At 45.3% G+C, this 15,071-nt stretch overlaps 1 protein-coding gene across 1 annotated transcript in view; it reads left to right on the forward strand.

Annotated features, from left to right (window-relative positions):
* The window catches only part of GALNT12 (polypeptide N-acetylgalactosaminyltransferase 12), a gene marked incomplete at its 5' end in the record, with an annotated part of 36,529 nt that overhangs the window by 11,942 nt on the left and 9,516 nt on the right, over positions 1-15,071 (forward strand). The window contains 5 exon segments of the mRNA XM_014592770.1: positions 985-1,154; positions 7,412-7,601; positions 10,683-10,868; positions 12,667-12,784; positions 14,225-14,401. Of these exon segments, the coding sequence (XP_014448256.1) occupies positions 985-1,154; positions 7,412-7,601; positions 10,683-10,868; positions 12,667-12,784; positions 14,225-14,401 (841 nt within the window).

A 15,071-nucleotide genomic window follows, 5' to 3' on the forward strand; every position in this document is an offset into this window, starting at 1 on the left:
GGAATGGCGTGGATCCTGGGGAGGTAGGCAACATCTTCTCAGAGTCCTTCCTGAAGTGTTCATAGATTCCAGCCCCAATTCTGGTTCATGAGCTCAGCGCCTTTGTCAGGCGGACTTGACTGGTGCTGGGAGAAGCTGAGGAGAGGCACGGTGGCCCAGGAGGCACTGGAATACTGTGAATGGCACACGTCAGTGTGGAAGTCGGCTGGGTGCTGTAGGAGTGTTGAGGAGCCAGCCGCTGTGGGAGTCAGGTGGCCCTGGAGGGTTCCCAGAGGAGAGGGCTGAGCTGCTCTTGAAAGAGCACAAGGAAGTTTGCAAAGTAGGGAAGGGAGAAGAGGATGTTAAGACAGAGGGACCGGTCTGAGCGAATGCCTGGCAGTGAGGTCGGAATGGAGTGGATGGACAGGAGAGCTATCTGGGAGGGAGCAGTGGCAGACCCTCTGATTCTACCCAGTTTGCTCATATCTGAAAATCACTTTGGGGCTTAGAAATAGTCCTCAAGGTAAAACCTTGTTGGGTGTCATGGTTAGAACCTCTCTCTTTTTTGTTTGTCTTTTTAATTCACCAGAAAGTGTGTATCTTTGCTGGAGAAAGAGAAAGGGGGTGGAAAGAACAAGAAAGCACCCCCTGGGGGAATGATCACGTGCAATACCTCCTTCTCCATCTCCCCTCCCCCTTTAGGGATTTTGGGTGCACCTGCTAACCACAGGTAACTGTTGCTCAAGCTTCTGGATCTGGGATTCATACAGCACAATTGGCTGTGTGGGATCCAGCGCCTCAACTTCCACACCACTGGCTGGCCTGGAACCTTTCTTAGGATCTGCTGGGCCTCCTGTGGCTTGCAGAGGGCATGGAGAGACCTCCAGGAGAGTATTTGCCATTCCCCAGGGGGAGGCCTTGAGACATGACCCATGTCCCCCTCATTGCTCCATTCTCAGCACCCTGACTGGGCCCCTGGTTTCTAAATTTGCATTATGTTTGCAGGTGCAAAGAGAAGAAATATGACTATTATAATTTGCCCAAGACATCTGTTGTCATAGCATTTTATAATGAAGCCTGGTCCACTCTCCTCCGGACGGTTTACAGTGTCCTAGAGACATCCCCGGACATCCTGTTAGAGGAAGTTATCCTCGTAGATGACTACAGCGACAGAGGTAAGCCCCTGCCAAGGGATCTTGGAAGTGCCTGTCCTCTGTGGCAGCGTCTGGGCATTGAGAGTGTGATACATGAAAGGTGGAATAGACCCAGGAAGGAGGGGCTTCCTTCTGCATCCTTCTGTACCTGCGAAGAGCTGAGTGAGGAGCCCAGGCCCAGAAACAGGGCTAGAAGCAGGAATAAGCAGGCAGTCTCCAGAACTGGCCATCAGCGGTGAGTGAGGAGGGACGGGGGAAAGGAGGCTGCAGGGTGGGCAGGCCTAGCTTAATTGTGAGCCTGGTGAGGAGTCATCAGAGGGCTTGATCAGGACAGGAAGGTCTGGTTTAGTCTAAAGAATTCAGTCATCTGATGGTAGGGGTGGGCCTGGATGTCAGTCTAAAGAACTCAGTCATCTGATGGTAGGGGTGGACCTGGATGAGGATGGAAGCTGGCAGGGAAGGAGGGGTTTCTAGGTGCCCATGTGCAGTAAGAGCCCTGGCTTGGCTCTCTCTAGCAGTGTAAATGGAATAGCAGGAGCTGGTGACTCTTTGGCAGTGGAAAGAACAGGAAAATGTCAAGGCTGTGACAATAGGCAGACAGCAGGCTTAGCAGCAAAAGCCTTTTTCCACCAAGTTGCCATCTCTGGGCCACCCACTCAGTTATACCTCTTGCTTGTTGGGCATCTGCTCTTGCAGGTCCCGTGCCTGCTCTGTCTGACTTCAAAGCTGGCAATGTGTGTTCTTATTGGTGAGTGCATTGGGTTCTCACAGAGACTCAAAATTACAGTGATTCACACAAGATAGGAGTGGATCTCAGTCATCACAAGTCGGCTGTAATAGCTGTTTGGGGCTGACGCCATGCTTCCACCTCTTGGGGATGTTGTGCTGCCTTAGTCTGAGTGGTCCAGGCTTGTGTTTCACCTTCTGCTCACTCTGGTCAGCTAGGAGGGTTTGAAGGGGAAGGGGAGCCATACTCTTTTTCTTTAACGGCACTCTGGAAGTTGATCTCACATGCCACTGAGCAACTCGGGGTTGCCTGGCCACACATAGCTGCAAGAGAAGCTGGGACATGTAGCCTTATCCTGGAGGCCATGTGCTCAGCTAAAAATCATGAGGAGAAGGCATTAGGGGGCCAGCAGCAGTCTCCATGACAGCATGGAACCCAGGCTAGAGTTTAATGCTGAGTACAACTTAGTAGGCCTCAAGGTCTGGGGTCAGGGCACCTGGGGCTGAAGTGAGGTATACCACGGTCTGGTCATGGCACACTGGATGAGTCACTTGTCCTGCCTGAGCCTCAGTTTCTCACCTGGATGAGTTTATTCACACCTATCTCAGAGAGTGTGGAGAAGAATAAATGAGATCATGTACCAGACAGAACCTTACGTAGCAGCCAGCACAGGGAAGGTGCTCATCTACATTTCCTTTCATCCTTTCCCCCAGGGTTGCTTTAACTCCTGTCTGTGTAGACACTGGTTCTGGATCATACTGCATGGTTTGAATCCCTGCTTCAACACCTAGTGACTGTACAACTTTGAACAATGACCATAACCAGTTCAACCTGGCTTCAGCGCCTATGAAATGGAAATAATAATAGGTCCTACCTTGTAGGCTATTGTGAGGAATAAATGAGATAAGGAGGGTAATGTGCTAGGTTGGTGCCTGGCATATTGTAAGCTCTGGTTAAATGCCAACTTCTATTTTAGGAAGTATTTTAAAAATTGTAAAGTGAAAAAAAAAATCCCATCATTCCATATATATATTAATCCAAAAGCAAATATAGCAGCAAATATTGTTTATTTTATCTTTATAGGATTAAACAGCTCTACAGCAGCAGAAATTAATTGTTTCTGACACAGCTCAGTCTGCATAAATGTGAGACAAAGTGAGCCACGCTTCCCCCCGTACCTTTGTGGTGACTTGAAAGGGGCAAGGAGGTGCCCAGTAACCTGTAATAAACTCGGAAGTTCTTCCTTGTCTCCTTCTGCCCTTTCTGCAGTGTCAGTATGAACTCGATGAAGGGGTGTCAGCCCTTTCCAGGTGCAATGAGACAGTTTAGGCAGACATGAAATTAACGCCGACAAAATCCATCATGAGTCCAGGAAAACTACACGAGCACTCTCATGTGCGTTTGCTAGGCACTGCTGCTAATTATAGCTTCGTTTGCAAAGTCTCCTCTCTTGTTCCTACCATCAATTCATTTGCAGTTATAGTTAGATTTTTTTAAAAAAATAATCAATTAATGTTATTTATTTATTTATTTTTTTCCTTTTATGAGAGAGAGAGAAGGAGGGGATAGAGAAAGAAAAATAGAGAGCTAGGTATTTTATACAGAGCAGAGTCTCGCTGTGTCCTCCCTCCCACCCCAGTCTCCTAATTAGCTAGGATTGCAGGTGCTTACAGCTGTTTCCAGCATGTTCAGGTTGGCCTGGGAACCAAACCTGGGCTTCCCATGAGGCTTCCAGCCTCCCAAGTGTGATACTTTCTGTGCACCACCAAGGCTGGGCCCATCAACATTATTTTTAAGTATGGAGGATATTTAGAGAAACCCTTTTATAGACTATGAAGAACACTGCACAAAATTTTCTTCTTCACTGATGGCTGAGCCAAAGTTCATATTGATGTGAAGAAAGTCTCTCCTTTTTTCTTTTTTTTTTTTTTTAATTTTGCCCAAGCAGGTTCCCACCAGCTCCCCACCTGGCCCACCAAGGGTTGAACCAGCCTCCAGTCTCAGAGTTTGTTTGGAGTCAGGAGGCCTGGGGGCCACTGCTAACTATGGGCGTGACCTTTCGGCTCATTTCCTTTTCTACAAAATAGGATAAACATGTCCTCCTGAAAAGCTTTGCTTAATAAAGATGAGAAAATGCAGAAGAAAACTCTGGAAGGCAGTGGTAAGCCAATAGAGTCTGGAGTCAGATTCCCTAGGTTCAAATCATGGCTCAACTTACTTGCTCTCTGACCTTAGGCAAGTTCCTTAGCCTTGGGGCTGGCGGGGGGTGTGGTGGGTGAAAGTGCTACCCACTCCTAATAAGAGTTATCTGTAGAAAACTACAGTAAACCAGGGAGCTCTTGAGTTTGATGAAAACGTTTTAGAAGTATTAGGGTCTTTATTAAATAAGCTTAAGTTCTTGAAGGGTTTAAAGATGATGGCTTTATTTTATTTTTTTTTTAGAGAGATTTTTGCTATAAGGCTTGTGTACTTGCCAAAGATAGAGAGCTAGAAAGTTAGAAATATCCCCCAGTAGGGATGGCCGAACTGCAATCCTTTCTCCTCCATTCTCTTCTCGGGATCCTGGGCATGCACACACACGTTTCTGGTCCGAGTTTTAAGCCTCTGGGTCCAGGACTCAAACCATGGTTGACTACATGGGAGTCCAGCAGCGTAACCATTACACCATCTGCTGGTCCCAATAAAATAATTTTTTCAAAAAAGCAGTTCCTTAGTCTCTCTGGTCCCAATGCCCTCATCAGTGAAGTAGGGAGAACACTAGTCTTACCTCGGAGGGTCATGATGGGATCAGATGCGCTGTCTGTAAGTCATCTAAACAGTACCCGGCACAGTAGGCCCTCCTTAATGGTGGCAGCCATGATCACTGTTATTACCACTACCACATGAACTGTAAAATTCTCCCAAGACAATTTCTTCTACCATAATTGTGTCTTTTTTTAAAAAAGAACTACTAATTTAATTTTATTTATTATTATTATTGCTATTTTAATTTGCTACAGGGCATATGTGCCCACCAGAGAGAGAGAGAGAGAGGGAGAGGGAGAGGGAGAGAGAAAGCAAACTGCCAGGTCTGGGACTTGAATCATGCTTAGCTATGTGGGAGTCCAGTGCCCCAACCACCATGCCACCTGCTGGGTCCCCATAATAATTAATATGTTTATAAAAACCGTGGTTGGGTTCCATGTGTATTTTAATTAATTTATGGGAAAGAGCGAGAAAGAGATGTAATGTCCTTTTTTTAAAAGAGAATAATTTATTTTACTACTATTAGTATTATTATTTTGGAGAGATTTTTGCTATAGGATGTGTGTGTTCACTAGAGAGACAGAGAAATAGAAAGCAAGAACTCAACCCTCAGAGGGGATGGCTATGCCACGCACTCTTCTCCTCCATTCTCTTCTCTGGATTTTGGGTACTCATGCACATACACCCGGCCTGAGTTTCAAGCCTCTTAGTCCAGGACTTGAACGGTGGTCAGCCATGTGGGAGTCCAGTGATATAAGCATTATGCCATTTGCTGGTCCCATTACTATTAATTTTAATTTGTCGAGAGAGAGAGACAGAGACAGAGAAACACACAGAGAGAGGCAGGGAAAGTAACAAAGCAAGCTCCTAGGTCGGGGATGTGAACCATGGCTGGCCATGTGGGAGTCCAGTGATATAAGCATTATGCCATTTGCTGGTCCCATTACTATTAATTTTAATTTGTCGAGAGAGAGAGACAGAGACAGAGAAACACACAGAGAGAGGCAGGGAAAGTAACAAAGCAAGCTCCTAGGTCGGGGATGTGAACCATGGCTGGCCATGTGGGAGTCCAGCGCCCTTAACTACCACACCACCTACCAGCCCCTTAATAATTACTTTTTAAAATTTTTAATTTAATTTTATTTATTGTCACTATTTTATTTTATTTTTTAAAAAGTTGACCAGAGAGAGACAGAGAGAGAGAGAGAGAAAACTGAGAAAGCGAGCCACCAGGTCTGGGATTTGAACCTCGGTCAACCACGTGGGAGTCCAGCTGCCCTAACCACCACACCACCTGCCAACCCCTGTAATTTTCTTTTTAAGAGTGTCTCATCATGTTGCATGATTCTTCTGCACCAGTCTCCCATTTAGCCAGGACCATCTGTTTAGGTTGGGCTGGGTAGCAAACCTGGGCCTCCCATGTGGCCTCCTATAACTGTGTCCTTCCACTTGTGTCACTGTGGCTAGGCCTGTGTGTTATTTTTAAATGATTACAAATCAAGCTATAAGGTATGTAATTTTTTAAAAATAGTTCTATTTTTGCATGTGTGCCAGAGTATGCATGTATGCACAAACGAGAGGGAGAGAGGAAGGGAGGAAAGGAGATGGAGGGAGTGAGAAAGGGAGTGAAGTCATCTTTAAATGGGCTTGTCCATGCCAGAGCCTTTTTTCTTCTTTCTTTTTTTTGTTTAAATTTTAATTTTTAATTAATTAATTTTACATTCATTCACTGAGCATAATCACAGCATACAAAATGCGATTTCCCATCCAGAATATACTGCATAGTGGCTTAATCATACATGTTATCATCGATAATTTTCCATTTCTAGTTACATATTTATATATATATTCCCCCCCCCCTATTTTTTACGCTCTGCCATTTCTCACCCTCCTCCCAAACTATCTCTGGTGTCTACAGTTACTTTTCATTCTTTTTTTATTCCCCACATTTTATTGATTCACAAAATATCTTAAATGATCTAACTACTTTCAATAGTAAGGTCAGCTGATACATACATATCTTTGAATACATGTCTGACTTTAGGCGTGAAACTCTGAGTAGAATGGATATACTATAAAGTAGCACCTAGCTGATGCTATATAGCTTACTGTGGTCATTAAATAGGTATTTTTTAAATATACTTTTTAATTTCAGGAAAAGCAGTTTTAACTTGAATACCTCAAAATCAAAGAAATGCTAAGAGAGCTTTGCTTAAAACTTTAAGCCAGGAAACAGGTTAGAATTCTGTTCAGATATTGGTAGCTCAGGACAAGACAAAAATTATTTTCTTCAGTTTTCCATCTGTTTAGGATCCTGAGCACATGCACTCATGCCTGATTTTTTTTCCCCCAAGCTGCAGGGGGAAAACTCATAAACCCTGCTTCAGCCATGTGGCATCCAGCTTCCTCTACATAGCACTGAACTGCCCTGCTACATAGAGCTGGCCACTGTGACAGCTTCATTGACCTATGTTCACTTCATTGACCTATGGTCACTTCATTGACCTATGTTCACTTCATTGACCTATGTTCACTTCATTGACCTATGTTCACTTCATTGAGCTATGTTCACTGCATGTGTTTTGATGGGCAGTGCATAGTGCCTCAGGAGTTCCTCCACCCCAGCCTCCCCTAGCCTTCAGTGTACTTCCCTTTGGTTTTGGGTAAGGTAAGGATGTCCCAGGTAGCAAAGCCAAGGAGGTCCATGTCTGTTTTCTCTTGGGGATCTGGAAGGACCTGGCTTAGGATAAGGTGCTCCATCAGGAATGTGTCATGGTGACCCTTGTTGCTCTGCTTGCCTCACTAGAGCACTTGAAGGAGCGCCTGGCCAATGAGCTGTCAGTCCTGCCCAAGGTGCGCCTGATCCGTGCCAACAAGAGGGAAGGCCTGGTGCGTGCCCGACTGCTTGGGGCTTCGGTGGCAAAAGGCAACGTGCTGACCTTCCTGGACTGTCACTGTGAGTGCCACGAGGGCTGGCTGGAGCCGCTGCTGCAGAGGTGCGTGAGCTGCCCGGGGAGGCACTCCACATTAGGCGGACACAGGAACAAGCTCATCACTGTTGCCTGAGAGGAACTGGAGCATCAGGTTCAGATCCTCCATGGGCAGGTCCTTTGTGAACTGGGCATAACGGCACTACTTTATCGGTGATTTAATGCATGGGAAATGCTTCAAACATACCAGCACTTAGGAGACCCACTATCACAAATTTTTTCTTAAAGAATTATTTTATTTAACTTCATTTATTTATTTTAATTTGACTAGAGAGGGACAGAGCAAGAGAGAGAGAGAGAGGGAAAGTGAGAAAGCAAGCCACCAGGTTCAGGTCTCGAACTTTGGTCCACCATGTGGGAGTCCAGCACCCTTAACCACTGTGCCACTGGCAGCCTCCCTCTATCATTATTTGCTTGTGTTATTACTTCTTTTTTTTTTTTTAGAATTATTCATTATTTAATTCTATTTATGGTTATTATTTATTATTTTAAAATTTGCTATAGGGCACGTGTACTCACAAGAGAGAGAAAGAGAGGAAGTAAGAAAGCAAGTCACCAAGTCCAGGACTTGAACTGTGCACGGTCGGCCACATGGGAGTCTAGCATCTTAACTACCATGCCACCTGCAGACCCCTTGTTATTACTTCTTATCCAAGTTTATTATAGAAAACTTGGGAAGTATCATCAACCAAGAAAATTAAAAATAAAAAAGATTGTCATATAAAATCACACTCTTTGAGAATATAGGGTCCAGTGTATTTCCTCCAAGCAGGACTGACTTACCAGTTACACCCAGTAACCACAATGCCCAGGGCCTGTGTACCTTGAAAGGATACACAGAAATGTTTTATGTTAATTTATTTTAAAATCAGAAGGAAAAATAATGAGAGTCAGTAATGCATATGTTATAATGAATGTAACTTAGATTTTATTTGCATTTATACCAATGTAGTCATCGAATATACTATTTATATATAAAAATGTATACGCACACACATACACATGCACCCAGGAGGCATGCACTTTTTCAGCCATGAGTAGGAAGAATCCTTTACCCCAGGGCTGGCATAGCACTTCTCCGATTTTCCTCCTGTAGAATTAGACTTCCTGTGGTTCCAACCAACGTGATTGCAAGTCATAGGTTCCTGAGAGTGTGATCTTTTCCCGGAGCCAGGCAGTGTCTTGGAACCTGCCCAGAAGGTCTGATGTTGGACCTCAACCCTTTTAATGAAGCTCTCAATTTAGTTAAAGAAAAACACTTTGGCAGATTCCCACTTTGCAGCTTCCTCAGTTTGGTGAACTCACAGGTTTGAGTCTCTGTCTCGTACAACCTGTCCTGAACAGTACAGTTTTCCCCAAAATTGCAGTATTTGCCTTAGTGTGGTATTTATAATATGCCCTCTGAGTTTCTGGTGTTATTTTAAGAACACGTGAAGCTCAAGTCTGGTCTCTGCTTCATTGTTCTGTGTAGCATGACTGCTAGGATTTTTTTTTTCTTTAAAGTTTTGTTAGAGGGTACATGCACTTGTCAGAGAAACAGAGAGAGAAAAAGAAAGTAAGAAATCATCTTCCAGGGGGATGGCCACGCTGCAATCACTTCTCCATTCTTCTTTTGAGATTTTGGGCAATCGTGTACATGTGCTTGGTGTGATTTTTCAAGCCACTGGGTCTGGGACTCACACTGTGAAGTCAGCCATGTGGGAGCTAGTACCTTACCCTCCATGCCACCTGCTGGTACAGTGACTGGTAGAATCTTGAGGTCTCAAATTCTAGCTCCCAAAATGTGACACAGAGAAATCTAGTGTTCACACGTGGTCCAGTCTCAGTGTATCTTCCTGGTATGATATCAAATGCTGGGGAACCCAGGTCTGGGAGCATGCTGAAGGATGATTGGCCTTTTAGTAACGTCCGTGGAGGGTTCTGAAACATACAAATGCTGACATCAATAACAGGAAACTGTAGTATTTTTATTGTGTAATAGCTCACAATAACAAAAATTGTAGGAAAAGACAAGGTCCTAGGTGGTCCTAGGTTCTCTGCCACCCATCTTATAAACATTTTCTCCAGAAATCCTCATGCTAACCCTATGAATGGCTGTTATTATTCCAGTGTTATTAGTGATATAACGGGCTCTGAGAAGTTAGGTGACTTAGTTAACATCACACAGTGAATAAGGATCAGGACTCTAATTTATATATATGTATACTTATTTTTTTTTTTCTTTTAAAGCACTTTTTTATTTACTTGAAGAGGTTTCTGCTTTAGGGTGCATGTGCTTACTGAAGAGAGAGGCAGAGACAGTAAGAGGGAACGTGAGAGATCACCCCCTGCGGGGGATGGCCATGCTGGAATCCCCTCTCCTCTATACTCCTCCTGGGATCTTGGGCATGCACACACATGTGCCTGGTGTGAGGTTTTTCTTTTTTTTTGAATTATTTTATTTAACTTTATTCTATTTTATTATTTTATTTTATTTTACCAGAGAGGGACAGAGTGAGAGAGAGAGAGGGAAAATGAGAAAGCAAGCTGCCAAGTCCAGGACTTGAACCACAGTCAGCCATGTGGGAATCCAGCATCCTTAACCACCAAGCTACCTGCTGGCCTGATATGAGTTTTAAGTCACTGTGTCTGAGACTTGAACCATGGTTGACCATGTGAGAGTCCAGTGACGTTACCACTATGCTATCTGCTGGCCACTCAAATTTATATTCTAAGTCCAAAGCTGACCTTTTGATATGGCTGTGTCAGCCATGTGGGAGTCCAGTGCCTTAGCCACTATGCCACTAGTTACCTTTGATTTTGATATGTCTTGACTTTCATTGAGGGATTCAAGTTTGGCCAGATTGTTAAGGTAAAATCAAAACATTCTAAAGTTATAGGACTTTTTGTATTCAAGCCCCCCTTACCCTACTTCCCCAGCTCCCCTGGTGGCCACCCACCAGGCTCTGGTATAGCTGCAGACACCTGGAAGGAGAAGGGGGTGTTTCCCAGGGCTTCCTCTTTCCTCCTGTAAGGATGTCCAGAGTTCTAATTGTCCTGCTGCCTGCCCGTCCACATAGGAAGATGGGATGTCTCTGGCATTTTCAGGATACACGAAAAGGAGTCGGCAGTGGTGTGCCCTGTGATTGATGTGATAGACTGGAACACCTTCGAGTACCTGGGGAACCCCGGGGAGCCCCAGATCGGCGGTTTTGACTGGAGGCTGGTGTTCACGTGGCACGCTGTCCCTGAGAGGGAGAGGAGGCAGATGCGATCCCCCGTCGATGTCATCAGGTCAGGCTTGACCTCGGGAAAGAGAAAATGGCTCGTTGCATGAGACTAACACATCAAGGACGGCCTGGGGAGGGATGGTTAGTGGCCACTTTCCCTTGCCCTTCTCCCTCTGCTTTTTTGCCCCCAGAGTTTTTACTTTTAATATCTTTACTCCACACATGGGTATTATCTTGGTATATTCTATTTAATTTATTTACTTTTTAAATTGAATTGTGATTTATTAATAATTTACCCTTGGAACCAATTTTAAGTGCATAGTTTAATGACATCAAGTGTATTCACAATATCATGCAATCTCTGCGTATTTCCAAGGCGTTTTCATTATCCCGTACAGAAATTCTGCTCATTAAGCAATAGTTTCCCTGTCATTCCTCCACGGCCCCTGAGAACCTCAGTTCTGCTTTCTGCCTCTATAAATTTCTTCCTTTCACATACCTCATCTAAGTGGAATCACACAATATTTGTACTTTTTCTTATTGGACTTCTTTCACTTCTCATGATAATGTTTTGGAGGGTTCCTACAGAAATTCATTTCTTTTTTATGGCTGAATAGTATTCCATTGTTTGTATACATCCTGTTTTGTGTATCCATTACACCTGTGGATGGTCCCTCGAGTTGAATATCAGTGTACTACAATCATACTTGCTTAAGTCCGTGTTTTCAGTTCTTTTGGGTATATGCCTTGGAGTAGGATTGCTGGGTCATGTGTCATCCTGTGCTTAGCATTTTGAGGAGACACTGCCAAGTCCCTTTTGCATTGGGTTGTGCTGACCAAGGGGTGGAGAAGCCAGCCATGCCCAGAGGGTGAGTCTGGTTCTAAGTAGAGCTCAAGGGCAGGTCAGCACCTCTCATCTCAACGGTGAAATGGGGACAAGCTGTTTCCTAAATGTTTAGGATGAATACACACGAAAGTACTCCATATTCTAGAACCTGCCATCCCATGGGAAATGTTGCTCATTGTGCTTTTCTCAGTTGGCCCAGAGCTTAAAATTCAGAGAAAGCCAGGATTTTGAAAAGGCCTGGAAGGTCAGCTGGAAGGTGTTCAAATTTTAAACCACTAACAGTCTCGTAATGTTATCTCCTCCCTCCTTATTTCTGGATTCATTCTTTTGCCTCTGTATCTCTGTGGTGCGTTGACCTTCAAGGATTCTGCTGTGGTAGGCTGGAAGCCTCGGGCCATCTCTAGTTCCTAGATAACCCTGGCAGGGAGAGAACAAGGCTAGCCATCTGGGTCGGAAAGGAAGCCACTCGAGCTGGAGAGGAATTGACCCTTGGGCAGTCTTCAGAGACCAGGGTTGCCTTGCATAGTCTTCTGCTTCCCAGCCCGTCTGGCTCTGTGAGCGCTGCACAGGGAGATCCCAGCTCCTTAGCATCCACCGCCGTGACCTGGCACCTGTTGAAGAACATGGTCTCTCCTCTCTTTGCTCTCTGTGATTCTACCAGTGTGTGGGTTTCTCCCCTGCTCAGGCCTTTGCTCCGGCATGGTGCCATTCCCTCCCTCTTCTCGGCCCTCAGCCTCCCCATCTCCCTGGGCTCTTAGTCCTCCCCTCCCTACCCCTGTGTTCCCATGGGACCCTGGGAACCTTAGGTGACACATTGGCCACACACATAGAGTACTTGCTTGTCGAGATGTCCTTGAACTCCCTCAAGGCAGAAACCATGGGGCATGACTGTGTTCAGGCCCAGCCTGGTGCCGGACATGAAGTGTGAACTTGGGATGCTTAGAGACGGACGAATAGACTAACTGTGACGGTCTCCGTCCACTTACTTGGGACTATGAATACCACATGTTTCTAGGTCTCCAACGATGGCTGGTGGACTGTTTGCTGTGAGTAAGAAATATTTTGAATATCTGGGGGCCTATGACACAGGAATGGAAGTTTGGGGAGGAGAAAACCTCGAATTCTCCTTTAGGGTAAGTACCCCAGTCTTTGGACTCATTCTTAGCCACTTCTCTCTCACGCTCTCTCTCTCTGGGAATGATGGATTTGCTTTGAGAACAGGGTGGACTCTGCCTCTGTGTTGGCAGTTTATCCAGTGATCCTGAAAGATGGTGATGGCACGCATATCCTGCACACACGTAGCCTTCTTGTTTCAACTTCTGAAAAAATACACTTTTAATAGAGTTTGGGCTGGAAAGGGCCTTGCGAGTCACTGGTTTTTTTTTTTTTTTTCCCCCTCTATAGAGAGGAGAAACTGAGGCCAAGAGAGGGGAAGTGAGTTGTTCAAGGTCACTCAGTTAATGACAGAAACTGGACCAACAGCCAAGTCCCTGCCCTGATCCAATTTTCTGGAGCCTTTACTTGATAACCACTTACAAAGGAGCCTCTTTATTTAGCACAGCGACTTTCAAACTTGGACACATTTAAGAATTATAGAGCGGGGCCAGAAGGTGGTGTGGTGGGTTGGGTGCTGGAGTCCCATATGGCCAACCATGGTTTGAGGCCTGGACCTGGTAACTTGAAAAATCACAGCAAATAAACAGATAAATAAATTTTTTAAAAAAAGAATATGAGAAAACTTGTTAAAAAGGGAGATTTATGGGCACAGTCTCTAGAACATCAGATTTAATAGCTTTAGGGAGGTGCCAGTCATCTGCTTTTCATAACAAGCCCATCTGTTGATCCTGCTCTGTGTGGCCCATGGCAACCCCTTTGAAAAAGCCCTAGCATTTCAAAACATTTTTTAGGTAATGTAGTCATACATTTTAAGTACCTAAACTGTATATATAAATGTTCCTGCTTACCAGCAGAAAATTAAGATCTTTAGCACTATTTTTATATAATATCCCCACCTTATAAAAAGAGTTAATAAACAAGAGTTTGACCTTCCAACAAGGACCCACTCCCTGAGTTATAAGTCCCAGCTGCGAGCTTGGTTGTACTGTCTTTGGGAAAACGAGGTATTCGCTGCTGTTTACCCCGGCGTGCAGTAGGCCCTGGCAGCTCTGTCTGTCGCGTTTTTGTGTGTGCTTCTAATGGTCTTTCTACCTTTCCCCTAGGTGTCGGGCTGCTCTGCCTGCCTCTAGAAGCTCTTCCTTCCCCCCTTCCAACCCTCTCTTCTTACTTGCTGCTTTCCTATCTTCTGTGGCTAGGAGACCAGGTAATAAGCTGTTCGCAGAGTGAGTCGAGTGCATGAGCCTCAGTGCATGGGCCTTGGGGCCTTGGCTCCGATGACTTGTTTGTTGTGGGGGCTGCTTTCCGGCTCTTCGCCTGCATTCTGTGCCATGAGTGTGCCAGCCTGGCAGTGTTCATCATGACTTCTGAGCACACGGCCTCCTCGCTGGGCCCAACATGGACCTGCGGCTCATCACTCCCTACTCACTGCCTGGGCCTCTCCTCTGTTCTGTGTGCAGATCTGGCAATGTGGAGGGACTCTGGAAATCCACCCGTGTTCCCATGTTGGCCACGTCTTCCCTAAGCAAGCTCCCTACTCCCGCAACAAGGCTCTAGCCAACAGCGTCCGAGCAGCTGAGGTGTGGATGGATGAATTTAAAGAGCTCTACTACCACCGCAACCCCCGCGCCCGCTTGGTGAGTCCTCCGGGCCACTGTACTCTGTCTGGCCACATCTGAACCAAAGCAGCTAAACCTGGCCTCCCCAGTCTAGTAGTTCTGGTTCCAGAATTAGCATCCACTGGGAGCTTGTGATACAAGTAGAAGATTTTATTCTGTCGTCTGTAATAATGCTGTATAGTCAGTTCTCATTATTCTCAGTAGTTACGTCCTGTGAAGCTGCCGCAATTTTGGAATTAGTGAATACTGAGCTCTGCTCTTAGGGGACATACAAGGTTAGGTTCCAGTGAGATGCACAACCGTTTTGTCAGCCCGTCAATACCAAATTTTGTTTCATGTGTGTTTCTGTTTAAAGACACCTATTTAACGTATGTTGTTGAATCATTAACTCTGAACTTCTGGTCAGTAGCACCATAACACCATAACTCATGCCCGAGTGCAGCTTAGCCATCACGTGTGTTTTCTCTGCAAGGCACATCACACCTTCATACACTTGGGAGCTCTAGGCAACACTTCATGATGACTGGGGGCCCCTTTAGAAGGGCTGGCGAGATTACCTGTGCAAAGCAGAAAAAAATGTGAAAAACGTGGCACTTAACAGCTCACGAAAAAGACATTCATTGATAGTGTCCTTGGGGCCTCAGCTGATGTGGGGTGGAATAGGCAGAGCGTTGCCTTCTTCAGCCTT

The sequence above is a fragment of the Tupaia chinensis genome, unplaced genomic scaffold, assembly GCF_000334495.1.
Source record: "Tupaia chinensis unplaced genomic scaffold, TupChi_1.0 Scaffold138491_1, whole genome shotgun sequence".
Classification (NCBI taxonomy): Eukaryota; Metazoa; Chordata; class Mammalia; order Scandentia; family Tupaiidae; genus Tupaia; species Tupaia belangeri.